The 18,717-nt window shown below is 37.2% G+C and overlaps 1 protein-coding gene across 2 annotated transcripts in view; it reads right to left on the bottom strand.

Annotated features, from left to right (window-relative positions):
- TENM1 (teneurin transmembrane protein 1) overlaps positions 1-18,717 on the bottom strand; it is a 779,729-nt gene that overhangs the window by 302,606 nt on the left and 458,406 nt on the right. For both annotated transcript variants that reach the window (XM_053201635.1, XM_027054328.2), the window contains exon 7: positions 9,343-9,581. In XM_053201635.1, the coding sequence (XP_053057610.1) occupies positions 9,343-9,581 (239 nt within the window). The remainder of the gene's footprint in view (positions 1-9,342; positions 9,582-18,717) is intronic.

The following is an 18,717-nucleotide window of genomic DNA, read 5'->3' on the forward strand; positions in this document are numbered from 1 at the left end:
TCCTTAGAAATTCTCATGGTAAGCAATCGCTCTAGAAGTTAACTATAATGTGTTACACGAGGTCCACATTTAACTAGATTGGCAATACTATGATGAAGTTTTGATCAGCAGAAAATTACAGTGGGTCATCTTGGACCCTCTTAATTTGCTCCTTTTTATCCCATAGAGAGCAATAAAAACCCCAAGAAAGGAGCTCTTGTGGAGCTATACTGTGATCTAGAAATCCACATGTGTCTTGCCTATCCTGGGGGATCTAATATAATGCAGTGCTTTTTTTTAAACTCTTATTTAAGCGGTAATACAGTGCTCTTATTTAAACACTATTCAGGTGGCTCCGTTGGTTAAGTGTCTGACTCTTGGTTTCTGCTCAGGTCATGATCTCACGGTTAGGGAGTTCGAGTCCCACATCAGGCTCTGTGATGACAGTGTGGAGCTTGCTTGAGATTCTTTCTCTCCCTCTCTTTCTGCCGCTTGCTTGCTTTCTCTCTCTCTCTGAAAATAAATAAATGAACTTATAAAAAAATAAATAAACACTATTCATATTTTGGTGGGCATATGAGTCTACCCAGGGACCTTGTGAGATTACACCTAGCCACGAATCCAGCCTTCCCTGAGCAAACTTCATCTGGAAGGAGTTCCTCATATATGTTTCTTTTGAAAAAATTTTGTTAATGTTTATTTTTGAGAGAGAAAGAGAAAGAGACAGAGGACGAGCATGGGAGTGACAGAGAGAGAGAGGGACTCACAAACCGCGAGATCGTGACCTGAGTCAAAGTTGGACACTTAACCAACTGAGCCACCCAGGTGCCCCTCTCATATATGTTTCTTAACTTGTCTAAAATACATAGGGGAAATTACATTTTGTGTTCTAAAACATTTGGGGGATCACAGTTTTCCACATTGTTGTGAGTCTGAAATCAAAATTTCTGAAGCACTACCCTGTGATCATCTCATCTTAGCTATTAAGCTTACTCACAGTCATACCTACCCCACAATATCATCAAGATGTGTAGACATCTGGACCCATCTCTTGTTTAGGGTGCCATTAGCTTCCATCTCCTAGTTTCCTTCCCTATTAAGTTTGATCCTTTGGCTGAGCACTTCAAAAACGTTATCACCAGCAACTATAATTTCCTTATCCCTTTGTCCTTGTGCTATACTTTGCCTGCAAGCCTCTACTACCTTGGTGCAAACAATAAATTGTCCTTATTTCACTTAATTGCTCTTCTTGAAACATTAGGTATTTAGTCTCCCTACTTCAGCCCTTTACAAATATTTTAGTCTTAGAACCTCTTTATATGCTCTTAAAAATTACTCAGGACACCAAAGAGACTTGGTTGATGTAGGTTATGTCTAATCAATACTTACTGTATTAGAAACTGACTGATAACTTTTTACCAGTATGTATTTATTCATTTACTGAATGGTAACAATAAACCATTACATTTTAACATAAATAACATTATCTTCTGATAAATAACTATATTTTACAAAAATGACTGAGACGTGTGACATTGTTTTACATCTTTAAGAATCTAGTGTCTGCCTTCATAGAAGAGAAATGGATTCTCCCGTCTGCTTCTACATGCAATCTCTTGTGATTTCACGTATCATGTGGCATCTGGCAAACGCCACTGTATCCTCCTGAGAGAATTATAGTGAAAAAGATAAAGACTATCTTCGTGCTGTTGGGTACACAGTTTTCCTCTGTGGACCTTCCAACGGGTCTTGGGGTCCCCAGTGGTCCCCAGACCACACACGGAGGACCACTGTTCTATCACCATCATTTAAGTTTTTCGCCAGCCTCTTTAGTTGTTCCTTCTCAGTCTGCCTACCAGATAGAGCCTGTGTGCTTGGCCTTCTTGAATCTTAGTATTCCCCAGAGTTCTAGCCTTCACGTTTTTTTTCTTGCTCAGCCCCCATGATTTTGGCTTCCCCACGGCTAGGCACCTCTAAACATTCAGTACCAGATATCTAATCATGTATGAGCTATCCTGACCTGTTGTGTCTCTTTTCACCCTTAAACCTCTTTCTTTCCTCTAACACTCTATCATGGGTAACAGTGTCACCACCTACCCAGTCTGGAAGCCAAACAACTCTTCTCTCTCCTGCCTCAGCTAAACAGGCACTGAGTCAAGTAAGTGTGGTTTATCCTTTAAATACTTCTCGACTCCATCTTCCCCTTCTCTGTTCCCAGAAGATTATGCCCTCACTCTCACTCACCTGGATTACTACAATAGTCTCCTAATTTGTCTTCATCACTTCGATTTCACAACCTCCATCGTCCTGCCTGTCAATTCCAACTTCCATATTGCCATTAGGGTGATTTCTCCAAATGGAAATCTGAGCAAATAATTTTCCTGCTTTAATGAAAAACCATAAAAACACCCCATTTGCTCTCAGAATAAATTATAAGTACCTTAACGTGGCTTAAAATGCCTCTCATGATCTGCTCCTGCTGACTACCTTCATTTCCTGCCACCCTCCTATATTCTCCATTTGTGCTTCCTCAGGTTTTCCAATCCACTTGTATTTAATCATACACATTGTGCTTCTTCACCGCTCTGTAACGGGAATATTGCTAAGCCCCATATGAATGTGTCTCCACCCTGTAAGAGGCCACCTCTTAGTTTGGACTGCGATGAATCGGATGTTCTGTGGCTGAGACTTGGCCTTCCACACGCTGGCTCTTCTATATGAAAATTCAGCCACATTTCTGAAGTTTAAAATGGGTCAACCAGCCATCTGTTTCAAAGCCATTGCTCTAATTTAGCTTATTCTTATTCACTTCAGAGTAAGTATAGCTTAACGACTTATGCAATGTGGGTCTAAAAATATTCACATAACATAAAATATATATGTATTATACATATATAATTTGGATGAGGAGAAACTAAGTTAAACAAGAGTGAAATTTCCTTTATGCAACAGAATTCACATTATTTACTTTGAAATCAGAGGTTTCTTGAGATGTTTTTTCAGAATTTGCAAGATTGATCCTTGCTATTCTCAAATTTCTTAAGCATGCAAAGATCCAAAATTACTGACACGCTTGTCCAGTCCTCTTTTATTATGCCTACTAGTGGATCTTTATCTATTTCACATAGTCTCATTTTAATTTCTCTACCTAGGCTAAGAAAGTGCTATATCAGAAGTACTTAGTAGGGTGACTGCCTCTTCTTGAGGCAACAAAATAATATCTTTTTTTTTTTTATGATTTTACGTTTAAGTAATCTTTACACCTAGCGTGGGGCTCAAACTCCCAACCCTGAGATCAAGAGTCACATGCTCCACCCACTGAGCTAGCCAGGTACCCCTCTTTTTTTGTTTTAACATAATCCTTTGACGTAAGACATATATTTAACTCACTACTCATTCACCCAAGACATTATCTCTCTTACTCTATGTTTTAAATCCACAGGATGCTAGAGTTCTAAGAAAAAAATAAGAGAAATATTTGCTTTTCATGAAAATGCCTTCATTTTGAGCAATCAGTGCTAACTGTAGTTCTGCAAATTAGTTATATGTGATGCATTTTAGTGCATTTGATTTGGATTGAATTTACACTTTTATTTATGACAGGTAAAAGTGCCACTTAACATAGGGGAGATAAAACTTATGGAAAATATTACACCAAAAGGTGATGTCAGATGAAAATATAAATCTCTTTTAAAGAAGAGTTCTGATAAATGCATGGATGGCAGATTTATAATTAGACTGAAGTTATACTACCATTTCCCAGACCCCTTCTTAGAGAGATTGCTAGAAAGTTAGCAGATTCATGGGTAGGAGGCAAAGTCAATGCTAATGCAGAAACTGCCATCATTATCTTGAATGGGTCCATGAGAGTGAACTGGATGTAGTAATAAGTATTAAACAGGACACCAAAAGGATTGATAATGGCCATAAGGATAAAGTAAAATGCTTTTTAGCATTATATGCTGAGTCATTTCTTGAATGTTATAAGCTATAACGTATTTTAATGAAAATGTGTTTCAACCCAGATACGGCCTCCAGATCGAAATACAAAACCATTTGAAGGGTCAAAACACCAAGGAAAAGGGAAATTGGTAAAATAAAGGCAAAGTTACAGATAGTTTAGACCAGGCGGAAGGAAACAACAAACCCATCCGAGGGTTCTTGTGAAACAGACATGTCAGTTCTTAAAAGAAAAAAAAAAGTTTCAGATGACTTTGGCAAGAAGGGAAATAAAAGTAATTCATGTTAGGATAAATTACATGCTCATTATGCTTACCTTGGCTCAAATTAATAATCCTAATAATAATCTTGTTCCACTGATAATAACCATTAGTCTTGATTTAGATCTGTTAAGCAATGCCCTAGGTGTTTTCCAGGCTTCATGTCTTTTAATTAAAAAGAAAATCCATGGGCAAGGTATTATCAACATTCCCATTTTATAGATGAGGAAACTGAGGCACAGAGGCATTAATAAAGTTGCTAGAAAGTGAGAGATTGATTTTTGCTAAGTGTATTTATCTATAGTTAGTAAACTTTGTGTGAAGGGGCTTTGTGTGTTTAGATTCAATGGGGGAAACCCTCCACTTTATTCTTTATATTAAAAGAAACTCTAAGTTCTTGAATTTTCTGAAATCAAAATTTGCCATATTCTGTTTCATTTCTTCACCGTATTGTGAGGCATTTACACTTTCTTTGTGAAGAAGGCAAAATGAACACATTCTACTCCTCTCATTCTATCACTTCCAGCACTTTCTCGCTCCCCTGTAATAACAGCCCCAGAAAGCAGGGCAATTTGGATCCATAAAAAGGAGGCACAAGAAAGCACTGAAATCAATGTCACTCAATTTTGGTGCAGACAGCAAAGTGAAGTAGGCCCTTTGCCCTCTTGAATAGTTTCCTCCCTAAACTTTTGATCAGAGAACTGGGCTCAATATTCTCTCTCCCCTAATTCTATATTAATATCCATTCTGGTCAACTTTCTACATGTGGGCTATATATAGTATGTCATGCCAAGGAGAATTATGGACTGAAATTATTTCATCTATAGAGTTTGGACACTACCTACATACCCTGAAGGTGGTAGGAATCGTTTCCAATTTCATAGCAGAGGAAAAGGAACATCAATGTCATTAACTAATGATACTGGTTTTGAGAGCCGGAAATCCCTACTCCCCTACTCATTTAATGCAGTAGCCCATTTGACCCCAGGCACAATGTATTCCTGTGAGTTTCTACTGCCTCTTCCAGAAAGTGCTGACTGTGGAGAAACTTGATCAAAACATCAAAGATTACCAGAGAAGCTGCATCTGTGCCCTTCGCAACCATTGATGAAGTACCTTAACCTCGCCTTCTCTCGATGCCTTACATATGGTCATCTGTCTTCCTGACTACTACTTCATATGGCTTATTTGTAAATTCAAGCAAATGTGCTTCTGACTGGCACTGATACATCACTGATGCCAAAATATCAGAGAGGATGAAGCACAAGGACATATTTTTTGATTCACATGGAAAATATTACAGATTTATGGGGAAGTGATGACAATAGCCATTCCATGATATCTTCATATAATCAGTATCCTTCCATGCCTCCCTTCACCAGATTTTATGACCTCAAAACTTACTTAAAAGAATTACTCTCCTGCTGACCTGAAAGACATAGTGGGGAGGTGTGGGGATGGGGCTGGGTGCCTGAACCACCTAGCTCTGACTTTTCATGTGCTGAATTTCCACAGTGTTCCAATGACCACTTACAGAGCCATAATGCACAGAACGTCTACTGATGTCCCATTGATATCGATGTGATTTCCCCCAGTGGATTGAGGCCAGCACAGCATACAGCCATTAGTATCTAAAGGTTATGTATAATGGATAATAGAGGAAAATGAAATAGCAGAAAGGAATTTGCACGGGAAACAGAAGCAGTAAATAGTTTCAGTGTAAGATTTTACTTGGGTTATACAGCAACTGCAAAGGGGGGATTGGAAAAAAATGATGACTCTGACAGACTCAGCAAGAGCTGAGAGTGAAATAGTTTCATATTTGGAAATGTAATACTTTTTTACTTTGACTACAGAACGCCATTTAAAAATCATCTTGTATGTTACAGTTCTTAAGTGACATCATTCACCTGCCTGCTTGCTGAGGAATCCTTACCCTATCCTCCTGAGGTGGCTTGCAATATGGCAAAGACGGGGTAAATCGAGGAAGAGACTTTAATTGCCCTATCCAAAGTCAAATAATGTCCAGTTCATGATAGAAAAAAAAAAGTTATGGTATTTGCCGTTAACATCTCATTTTGAACCAATTCAACCCACTGTGCTAGCACTTAGCCTGATAGTTCTACATCTAAAATAGCTCACAATAAATGATTTGAACAGATATCTTTCGCCAATCAACAAAGCTTAGCTGCACACACCGTTGCAATGGATGACCAGGTAAATGTAGTTTAATTTGTAATTTAATAACGACAAAATTGGTGGATCTGTTTACTAGACCAAGAAGTCAGTGAGCTACAGAGTTTGCTGCAGTGCTGGAGGGGCAGCAAAGCCTAGTACCAAAGAGGACTATGTGCTGTGCAGTCAGTCCACTCTGGCTTAAAGCTCAGGATCCCCATTTTCTAGTGAGGTGACCTCTTAATCTCATTATGACCTCTACATGACCTCTTATCTTTGCTGTGCCTCAGTATGCTCACTTCTAAACTATATATAATACCGATACGTGCCTTTAAGGATTGTTGTGAGAATTAAATGAGCTAATACAAGTAAAATGCTTAGCATCAATCATTTTTGTCGACAAATTTTATTGATAGGATTGCTTTGTGCCAGGCACTGATCTCGACGCTGGGATACAGCCACAAACATGGTTAACTCTGAGAGCCACTGAATTTTCATAGAGAATAACAGGGGTGCCTGGGTGGCTCAGTCGGTTAAGTGTCCAACTCTTGGTTTCAGCTCGGGTCATGATCTCGCAGTTCGTGAGATCAAGCCCTGCATAAGGCTCTGTGTTGACTGTGCACAGCCTGCTTGGGATATTCTCTCTCTCTCTCTCTCTCTCTCTCAAAATAAATAAATAAACACCTTTTAAAAAATAGTGAACAACAGTTATAAAGAGAATGATGATAACAACAACAACAATAATAATATTTAACATTTATTGTATACTTACTATGTTTTGGGTACTATTCCAACTTCTTCTGTTACATTAACTCATTTAATTCTCATAAAAACTCTATGTTATAGGCACTATTTTAGGCCCATTTATCAGATAAGGAAATGGAGGCCATAAAATGTTAAATAATTTGCCCAAGGTAACATGCCTAATAAGGGGCAGAGGTCTCCAAATCCATGTTCATAATGACTGCACTATATTGCCTTAATGTCATGTCGATATCATATGACATTGTTCACCCTATAAAAAAGGCAGACTTTGCAATGACTGAAATGTTCTATTTTCACTTATGAAATAAATAAATATATAAGCTAATTAAACAAGTCTCAAAGTATATAATAGAATTTTTGATACAAGGCCATCATAATAAATTTAAATGGAAACATAGGTTTGAACACCATATAAACCTATTAATAAAAAGCTTGCTATTATCTGGATTTGTTTATAGTGGGGTTATTAAGTCTTAGATCTAAAACATTATCTCTCTATACAGTAAAAGTTAATAGAAGATAATCCATAAGGTAAGAGTCTGTCTCATAATTGAACAAGAACATTTAAAAAGGCCTCTAATGAATTTAGACTTCTCAAATCACTCCTTGTTTTGAGTGATTCCATATTAAAATCATGTTTGTATTACAGTACTTTGTCATCCCCTAGCTTCATTCCTTCAGCATTATTCCTCATTACAGATTATTACAAACCAAATAAATATACATGTTGGGTTATCCTAAAATGTGATAAAGGACACAATTTTGATATTATAGGTAATATTATCCATATTCAATAGAAGCACCATTCAAATATATTCAGATTGTATGATAAAAATATAAAAGAGATAATCATGAACATCAATATACGCTATGTTCCTATACTGTTGACATTATCAGTGACTTCCCTACAAAATAAATCTATTTACTTAGCATCCCCTGTTCTATGACTCCTATAAAATCGGTTCTGTGAACTTTCTTATTGTTCACATTTTGAATAAATCTGAATAAACCAAACTCCCCTTATTGTTTATAATTTCAAGAAAGTCCAAATCTGTTTTAATCTACTTCTCAGAATCATATTCAGTGTACCTTCATGGGTAATTCTGCTTCAGTTAGGAAACCAGGTTAAACCTGAAAAGAAGTTACTAGTGCCATACCTGGGTAGAATCTTTCTCTACCATGATATTCTATTCGTTCTAGGAATAGGGCTTCCACAAAGTACATGTTTCTTAAGTTAATTTACATTAAAAAAATTTTTTTAATGTTTTTATTTTTGAGACAGAGAGAGACAGAGCATGAGCAGGGGAGGGGCAGAGAGAGAGAGAGAGAAAGGCACAGAATCTGAAGCAGGCTCCAGGCTCTGAGCTGTCAGCACAGAGCCTGATGCAGGGCTCAAACTTACGGACTGTGAGATCATGACCTGAGCTGAAGTCGGACGCTTAACCGACTGAGCCACCCAGGCGCCCAAAGTTAATTAACATTTGAGACTGCAGAACCACTCGAGCAAGGAAATTAATGTTCAGTCAAAATAAAATGCCATCCAGAAAAATCAATACAATTTACTATCAAGTGAGGGGGACTTTAATCAGGGTGACTCCAGAACAGTATTTTTCTTAAACGTGGAAAGAGTGCCTCAAGACTGTTTTCTCCTTTACCGCCCCAAACACAGTATCCATACAATTCTGCAAGCCATTTACCTTGTGAAAAGAAGAATACATTTTTTAAATCTCGGTGTAAAACTGAATTCTTGGGAAGAAATTATGTGCTGGATTTTCTGATAGCTTCCAAATAACTACTACTTTAATGAAATTGCTACCTGAAAATCTGGTAGCAGTATTATTGTTTAACTATAATTTAAGAAGCTATTGTAGATTGGTACTTATGACTTCTAATGAGAAAACCATAACAACCTTTTAATTGAAGGGAAAATGGTTAACTACAGTAATTGCAATCAATAAGACTGCGTTAGTAGCATAAATATTTCTTCTCAAGGAGCATTCCTTACTCTCCTCAGCAGTATTTAAGGTTAGGGAGTGCAAAAAAAAAAAACAAACCACCTCATTAGAAATCCGTCTGTTATTTATAATACTAAGGCTTGGTTCAAATTTTGGGCCCCAGAGTTGAGAGAGAGTCTCCTCCCCCACCTCCACCACAAGCGAAACAAGACTTTGAGAAGAAAAGAGACATGGCAAAAAAGGCTTACCAATCACATAGGCGAGTAACAAAGCCAAAGTCACTGTGATTGCAGTGGCGCTCAAGGCCGTGCACTTCCAGTTGCAGCACCTGTAAGGTTTGTTAAAGGTAAAGGCAGGTCTGGAAAAGGTGCTTCGAGGAAGTGGCCTGGGAGGGGGCGAGTACACGGTATTGGACGTCAGAGGGTAGTTTTGACTGGCTGCGCTGAAGATAGCTGAGGAGCCAGATCCATGTTTAAACAGGAAATGCCTGCAAAAAGGAAACAAAAAGTTTGGGCTATAAAACCAAAACCAGTTGTCACAAAGACACCAAGTACACGAATTTCAATCACGCTTTGACAAAGCTCAGGAGAACCTGCAGTGTCCCCATGAAATTGTCATATACCAACAAGTTAACTCCAAACTGCCTTTGGTGGTCTCCTTTTGTTTTCTCCATTTACACTTTTAGGAGGCAGAGAGAGGTCTTCTGTTCCCTGACTTGCTGGCTAGTGAATTTCTCAAACCCTTGAGTGTTAACGTTCCACGTTTGATGTTATTTGCTATACTGCTCCTTTTCATTAACTATGATACTCAAGAGTTGATTCAAAAACAGAAATATCATCTGGCATATTTGAAATCTGACTGTCTTAGAAACCAGTATTTTATTTAGAGATTAGCTTTCACAGACATATTTTCAAGCAATATTCTATTATAAAAGTTGTCAAACATACAGCCAAGTTGAAAAAATTTTATGTAAACACTCATATACTCACCAATTAGATTCTACAGTAGACATATGACTGTACTAACTTTACCACATATTTCCCCATCTCTCTGTTCCTGTCTTCATCCATCAGTCCATCTTAGTTTTTAAGCACTTCAAAGTAAATTGCATACATCAGTATACTTCCCTTCATATATTTCAACTTGCATATTATCTGGAGTTCAATATTTTTTACAGATTTTTAAATATAACATTTATACATGATGAGTTGGACTCTTAGATTCCACATATAAGTGGTATCATACCATATTTGTCTTTCTCTGTCTGACTTAGCATAATGCCCTTGAGGTCCATCCACGAACTCATAAAAACAGAGAACAGAATGGTGGTCACCAGGGCCTGAGAGGTCAGAGAACGGCAGGGATGTTTAGGCGCATAAACTTGCAACTAGTAGATAAATAATTCCTGAAGATATAATGTACAGTAGAGTCATTACAGATGACAATATTGTATTAGAATCATCAACCTTGCTAATAGAGATCTTAATTATCTCCACCACAAAAAAGAAATAATGATGTGACGTCATAAAGGTGTTAACTAATGCGACAATGGCAATCATACTGTAGTATAAATGGATCAAATCAACAGGCTGTACACCTTAAACTTACACAATGTTGTATGTAAATAGATTTCAATAAAAAATGATACATGATGAAATGCACAAATTTTAAGTGTACATTTGCTGAGATTTGACAAATGTAATCTCCTTTGCAACATAAACCCTTATCAAGATACAGAACACTCCCATCACCCCAGGATGTTTCCTCCTGCCTCTCTAAGTAAATCCTTACCCCACTTCCCCCAGACAACCACTACTTAGCATTTTTTCTACATGCATTAGTTTTGCCTGTTCCAGAACTTTGTGCTGCTGTCATGTTTGAATTACTACAGGATGATTATTGACTGCTCATGACTATTGTAATATAGATATTTCATAAACAGTAATGATTTATTGCCATGGAAGGACTTGCCAAAAACAAATACATGGAAGTATGTTTTCGTGCACATATTTTACACGTACTGAGTGCTGTGTGCCATGCATCGTGCTAAATGCTTCTCTCAGTCTTCACTCATAGGAAATAGGCTGCATTATGATCCTCATGGTGCATTTAAGGGCATGGAGGCCAAAAGGGGTTTAAGAAACTTGCCTAGCGGGGCCTGGGTGGCTCAGTCAATTAAGGGGCAGACTTGATTTCAGCTCAGGTCATGGTCTCATGGTCCATGAGTTTGAGCCCAGCATTGTCTCCGTGCTGACAGTGTGGAGCCTGCCTGGGACTCTCTATCTCCCTCTGTCTCTGCCCCACCCCTGCTCACTGTCTCTGTCTTTCTCTCGAAAATAAATAAATAAACTTAAAAAAAAAAACTTGCCTAAATTCACCTAGTACGTGAATGACAGAACCAGAATAGGAGCCCAGGTCACTCTGGCTCCAAAGTCCTTAATCTTAACCTCTCTCCTGTGCCACCAGGGCAGTAAAATGCACTGCTAAGCAAAAGACATTATGGTGCTACATTTTAATGTACTACTACAACACAAAACCCCTCCACAAAATAGAGAGCCAACATCACCTTGTCACATATGACCAAATGCACAAATCATTAAGCCTACATTAAGAATGCTTTCCAATTTCCAGTGTTAAAGAAGAAAAGCATATATGCTTAAAGTAGAAAAGCATATGTTTAAAAGAGAAAACAACTACCTAACAAGCCAGTTAATGAAAAATCTCCACACTAGAGGATTTTGCTTTAGTATCATGAGGGTAAAGGTTATTTAAAGGGCAGGGTTGCTGAGAATAGAACACATTCACAAGCCTTTCTGGAGGGTGATTTGGGATTATGTGTCAGAAGACTTTAAATATGCATATTCTTTGCTGAATAATTATGCCTAGAGGAATTTATCCCTAGGAAATTATGTCTGACAATTTCTGTAACAAGTTGTTTGTTGCAGTGCTATTTGTAATAGCACAAAATAAACACCTAAGTGCTCAATAATTGGTATTTGCTTAAGTAAGCTATTTTACAAACACATAGTAGAATACTATACAACCATCACAAATTGTGCTGTAAAAGAATATTCACTAGGAAAAGTGTTTACAAATATCACCAAGTGAAGAAAGGCAGCTTCAAAACAGTATGGGCAACAAGATACAATTTTTAAAATAAAAAAAATATATGTTCATGGAAAAATAGTAACTTGGGTTACCTTTGGGATAGGAGTATTTTTTTTTTTTAATATATATTCTCTGCCTTGAGCTTACATTGCGTTTGTAACAAGTATCAAGAAGATGGGAGGTGGGGTGAATGGAAAAAATGCACTGCTTAACACCAACCACACCGTAGTCGGTTCTATTTACATAAACGTGATTTGCTGAGCACCTAGGAAGGCTAGACACCGAGGCACCTTATGTGCAATTTTTTGATTCTCATATGCGTATGAGGTTGATACTATTCTAATCTTACAGATGATGAAACAGACACCAGAAAAGGTTTAGTAGGAATAAAATGGTGGTGATAATAGTAGTTATCATAATAATGATAATAAGAGGTAACTTCATTAAGTGCTTACTTGTGCCAGGCATTGTTCTAAATACTTTATAAACTATTAGATCATTTATTCTTCCCCAAAACCCCATTAAAGGAAATAGCTCCATCTACAGATGAGAAAACCAATGAACAGAGAGGTTCAGTTTTCCCTGGTCCCACAGTCAGTAAATGGTGAAGCTGAGTTTCAAACACAAGCAGGCTGGCCCCAAAGCCATTGCTCTCAACCACTACATGACACTACACTATACTAGGGTTATGCAGTTAGCGGACGTGGTAAGATAAGAACACACACCCGTTCGGACACAGAAGCAGCATGTGGATAATACTGAATTGAGTCACACTTTTACCCTGTTTCTCTTGGGACCAATGACAAGCGTGAAAATGCCGGCTACAGACTCACAGAGATGTAAGGAAACTCAGTAATCTTCTAATAGCCCAAAGCCCTGATTTTGCGGTTAGCAAAACTGAGGCCCAGAAAATGAAATGGATTACCTAAAAGTAACATAGGTAGTTAATGGCATAAATGAGCTTGGAATCGGGGACTTTCAAAAGAGAGTGCTATTTCCATCCCCCTATGCTACCTGCTAACCAGTCTTCACCGGGTTACTACCAGGTTCTAATCTCTTGGGTTAACTGATCCAGGCCAAATACAATGTGCTCCGACAGTACAATGTAATACATGTCTATTTTTCTTTATGTCACATGTTCTTACAGTAAATTTTAAAGACCATCTTAACTATTCTGGATGAATAGGGAAGCATTACAAAGAAGCTACCCTTTAGTTGTTAAGAACATAAAGGAGTTATTGCTGCTTCTCAGGGCACCTAATGTATCCCCAGAATGAAGAAACAGTATATAGTAGAAATAAGAATAAATATATTAAAAAAGTGACTCACAGCATTATGCTCCTTCCATTTAATTGCACTTCCTCTTTAATCCCTGAAATGGTCTCCTCCATTTACAAAGAGGTGAATTTCTTCTTTAATGCCTGCTTAGCTCTCCCAGGCTATGTTTTCCCCTTTGGCTATCTAATTTACTAGAGAGCAAGAAGTGTAGCACTTTAGAGACAGCAGAGTGGAGTAACCTCCCCATCTCCTCACCACGACCTGGTAGTTACTCTGGAGGTGACAAAATGTCACTTGGATATAACCAATCCTGCACAGCAACATTCTGGTATGTTCCTATGGGGTAAAAGGGAAACCCAGCAGTATGGGGTGTTTTCTCCACAGTGATCGGAGATAAAATCTTCGATCCTTTGCATATTTATGAAGGAGAACAATTGGATTTTAGAGACAATGTAAGTGGCCCCGTATGTTGGATATTGATTTGGTTTGGTATATCACTAAGGGGGAGAAGAAAGACAAAGAAAGACAGAGAATTGTTGGCTATTATGATGGCAATTACAAGCAATAATCAATATCCCTGAGCACTGTAATTTCATTGTGACATACACCAAAGGATTTACAAATGCAGTTTCATAAGTAAAATATTACAGCATAATGAATAAATTCAGCAGTCACAGCAGAGCAACATTTACACTAATTCGTATTTGAGTGGAATCCAAATCACAGTCCTCAGTGAGGGTAGATAATAAAATGAGTTCATATACTAAGGTTCCTGTTTTCTTATTAACAAGCTGAGATTAAGATTCCATGCTCAAGGAATCTATACTTTGATGTGCATCATGAAAAACAGCACTGCAAATGCTACGCATTGTCCTAGGCCTTGCAATCCATTGTTGGAAAGTGAAACTACTGCCGAAATGTGTTTTCATAGTCCCCGAAAAAAGTAGGAGCATAAAGACAAATGCGCAGTGCTAGACTTCAGCTATGTGCTCATAAAATCAGATCATCTGTCTGAGCACATTGCTTTTCCCTGGGGACCTGAGGATATACTAAAATGTTGCTATCAATTTCATACAATTGGGTTTTTTGCACAGAGCAAATGATAAAAATGCGGTTCAAGAGTTTATGTGTAAGTAGTACTCTCCTTTGCATCTGTTTTAATATTCAAGTTCAAATTTAAAAAGGAAAAGCAAGATATTGCCAAAAGGAAATGGGCATATAAGGAAATTGAAAAAAAAAATATCTTCGAGACTGATGAGACCCAGTGGTGGTAAGTGGGAATATAATAAATGCTCCTGTAAGGATTTTAAAATCATCTATAAAAAAGGGGAAAATGTACTCTCTCTTTTTAAACCCCTCATGCTACATAATTCTGAGGGTATCTGTTAGCACTAAATAATGTGATTTAATGTGGCACTTAAAATTCTATAGGAAATAGACAGAAATCTACAGCTTTCTAACAACAGATGCATAAATAACCAATGAAATTTTTTCTTTTACATCTTGTAAACATGCTTATGAGACGAATAGCTAAACCTGTATTCCCTTAGCTATAAGCATTTGACTCATTTTTATACCCAGAAGAAGGAATTCAACTTATTTCCAGTTCGCAGCTGAGGCTGATTTTTAAAAATAAAATAAAAAAGAAGATTGCAATGAAAAAGTCTTGAGTCAAGTTATTATGGCCAAATTACATTCAGATAGAATGGTGGAATTTATGCATTTCTTGTTTTTTAAAAAAATTATTAAATGCATTTTTATTGTGATTGAAAACCACAAAATATGAAATTTACCATCTTATTTAGTTTTAATTTTAAGTGGACTCCACGCCCAATGTGGGACTTGAACTCAGAACCCTGAGATGAAGAGTTGCATGCTCTACTGACTGAGCCAGTCAGGTGCCCCCATCCTAACTATTTTTAAGGGTATAGTTCAATAGCGTTTATTGTTGTGAAACTGATATCTTGCAAATATGAAACTCCATACCCATTAAACAACCTCCTTTTTCCCTTTCCCTCAGCCCCTGGGAACCACCACTTTGCTCTCTCTTTCTATGAATTTGACTAACTTAGATGCCTGATGTAAGTGGAATCATACACTGTCTTTTTTGACTGGTTTATTGCACTTAGCATAATGTCCTGAAGGTATCTCACATGTAGCATAGGACAGGGTTTCCTTCCTTTTCAAAAGGCTGGACTCTATTACATGTAAATACAGTACCACATTTTCTTTATCCATTCATCTGTCCACGGACATTTGGGCTGCTTCCACTTCTTGGCTATTGTGGATAATGCTGCTACGAATATGGGTGTGCAAATATCTCTTTGCGATCCTGTTTTCAATTCTTTTGAATATATACCCCCAAAGTGGGATTGTTGGATCATACAATACCTCTCTTTTTAATTTTTTGAGGGACCTCCATATCATTTTACATGGCAGTTGCACCATTTTACAACCCCACCAATGGCACACAGGAGCTCCATTTTCTCTACATCTTTGATAATACTTGTCATTTTCTATTTTTTTTTTTTTTGATGGTAGTCCCTAATGGGTGTGAGGTGATATCTCATCGTGGTTTTGATTTGCATTCCTCTGATGACTGGTGACGTTGAGTATCTTTTCATAGGCTTATTGACTATTTTTATATAACCTTTGGAGAAATCTCTATTCACACGTATTTATTCTTATGTCCCTAAAAACATTATACATTTTGTAAAAAAAATGTCATGCTGGGTCACAGCCCCATTTTCCTCTCTGACAAGAAAACCCAGTGTTATTTTGCAGAAAAGTGTGTTTACTAGTCAAGATTATCAACCTCAACATATCTAGCTTTTCTTTAGTAGCCCATTCCTCATACTCCTTTTTAGAATAAATACTCCTCCAAAGAGTATTTATCCAAACTCTTCTTGAATCTCAGTGGAATTACCAGCTTGGACAACCTCCTGTGGTAACAAATTGTATTTCCCTACTAACAGCTACATAAAGAAAGATTTCACTTTATTTGCTCAAGGGTTCTTTCTTCCAAACTTTAAGCCATCCCTGCCCATACATCTGCTCCAAACATTACATACTGTTTATAAAAAAAAATTTATCCTCTCTCCATGTTGTCCATAATTTTTAAGTGTTTTTTTTCTTTTTAAAGAGTTTCAGGATACCTATCTAAGCCTTAATTTTTCTAGGCTTAAGCATTAGTCCTACAATTTATCCTTGAATGCAATACTCTGTATAGTCTAGATTGGTACTGTAATTTTGCAAGTGGGGTAGTTAGTAGCTAATGGGAGAGCTCTTTTTAAACTCTTTTTGTGGCTATTATTCCCTCTCTTCTTTTAATTAGAATATCTGCCCTGCCTGTATTGTATATTCCTTGAGAGCAGGGACCAAGTCTTAATTTCTAGGTATGTTGTCTCATACTTCAGAGGTACTCAATGAACATATATTGATTTGTATGATGCCTTCGCTTCTTCTAAAAGGCACTTGATTCACTGTGCGGAATGAATGAGGCTTGGGAACTCTAAAATAAGTTTCACTTGTGAGCACATATCTCTTGGTTTATTGAATGCAAAAGGACAACCATAAGCTTTCATTTTGTTTTAACATAATCTAAAAGAAACAAGTCAAAGAAATAGTTGATTCATATTTCACCTCTTTTTTGTAAGACATTTGGGTAATGAAAGAATTATTGTTAATAAAAAATATGAACAATTAAAAATAATTGTTTCTAATAATAATGGCAACAGCAACAACATCTATGTGCTAGGCACTCTGCTAAAGTACTTTGTGCTTCTTTCTCACTGAATCCTCACAATAACCCTATAAAGGAAGATGGTACTATCCATATTTCATACTTTAGGAGGCTTAGAATCAGCTATTAAAGTTAAATAAATTTCCCAAGGTCACCCAACTGGTAAGTGACAGAGCTGGGAATCTATTTCAGTTTTGTTGATTACTAGACATAAGCTACATGAGCTTAGGAATGTCTGACTTATTTACTGCTGTATCCTAAGCATCTAGAATGGTGCCTAGCAAACTCCATAGGTGCTCCATAAATATTTTTAAATTCATGCACGAACAATAAAACGCATTTACTTAACCACTGTGCACATAGTAACTCATGATATCACTGGTAATGTTAATCATTAAGGTAATAAAATCTTCTTAATTCACATGATCATCTGGCATTTTCCTTTCACAGTGAATATATGTAAGTTTGGCATTCCACTGAAGATGTTTTTATGGAAATATTTGCTTCAACTCTTAAAATTACAGAAATGACAAACTGATATCAGGAAGGTACACCGTGAATTGTCATGTCTCCCTTTTTAGAACATGGGAGACATCAGAACATCTTTTATGTAATAGTGTATCGGACTTTCCTATATAAATTAAACATTTCTATAACAGGATATTCAGAGATAAGTTGGAACTAGGAGTGCTGGCATATATATATATATATATATATATATATATATGTATATATATATGTGTATGTATATATATGTATATACATATATATGTATATACATATATATACACGTATGCTGGAGAAAGAAATTATCACATATTCTATATTTGATCAAGTTGCTTTAGTAGGCCCCAACATAGATTAGAATAAATAATTATCCTCTACTTTATAATAATGCCCTTTGAAGACACCCTCTCATTCTCATTTTCCAAGGTAGATCCATGCTCTATAGATGTAACTTCAATGTAAAAAATTGGTATTGGGGTGCCTGGGTGGCTCAGTCGGTTGAGTGCCTGGCTGTTGGTTTCAGGTCAGGTCACGATCTTGTGGTTTCCTGGGTTTGAGCCCCATGTCTGGCTCTGTGCTGGCAGTGGAAAGCCTGCTTGGGATTCCCTCTGTCCCTCTCCCTCTGCCCCTCCCCTGCTCGTGGCCTCTCTCTCTCTCAAAATAAATAACTAAAACTTAAAAAACATTTCTTAGGGACCTCTGGATGGCTCAGTCGCTTAAGCGTCTGACTTCAGCCTAGGTCATGATCTCCCAGTTTGTGAATTCGGGCCATGCATTGACCTGGCTGTCTGCTGTCAGCACAGAGCCCGCTTTGAATCCTCTGTCTGCCTCTCTCTGTCCCTACCCTGCTCGTACATGCTCTTTCTCTCTCAAAAATAAACATTAAAATAAATTTCTTTAAAAAACAATATTAAAAAATCCTACACCAGTTGAGGGGCAAATATCAACTTACATATTTTCTATTAATGTAAATGTTCTTGTATTAAAA

Source organism: Acinonyx jubatus, chromosome X (assembly GCF_027475565.1).
Source record: "Acinonyx jubatus isolate Ajub_Pintada_27869175 chromosome X, VMU_Ajub_asm_v1.0, whole genome shotgun sequence".
NCBI classification, from domain to species: Eukaryota; Metazoa; Chordata; class Mammalia; order Carnivora; family Felidae; genus Acinonyx; species Acinonyx jubatus.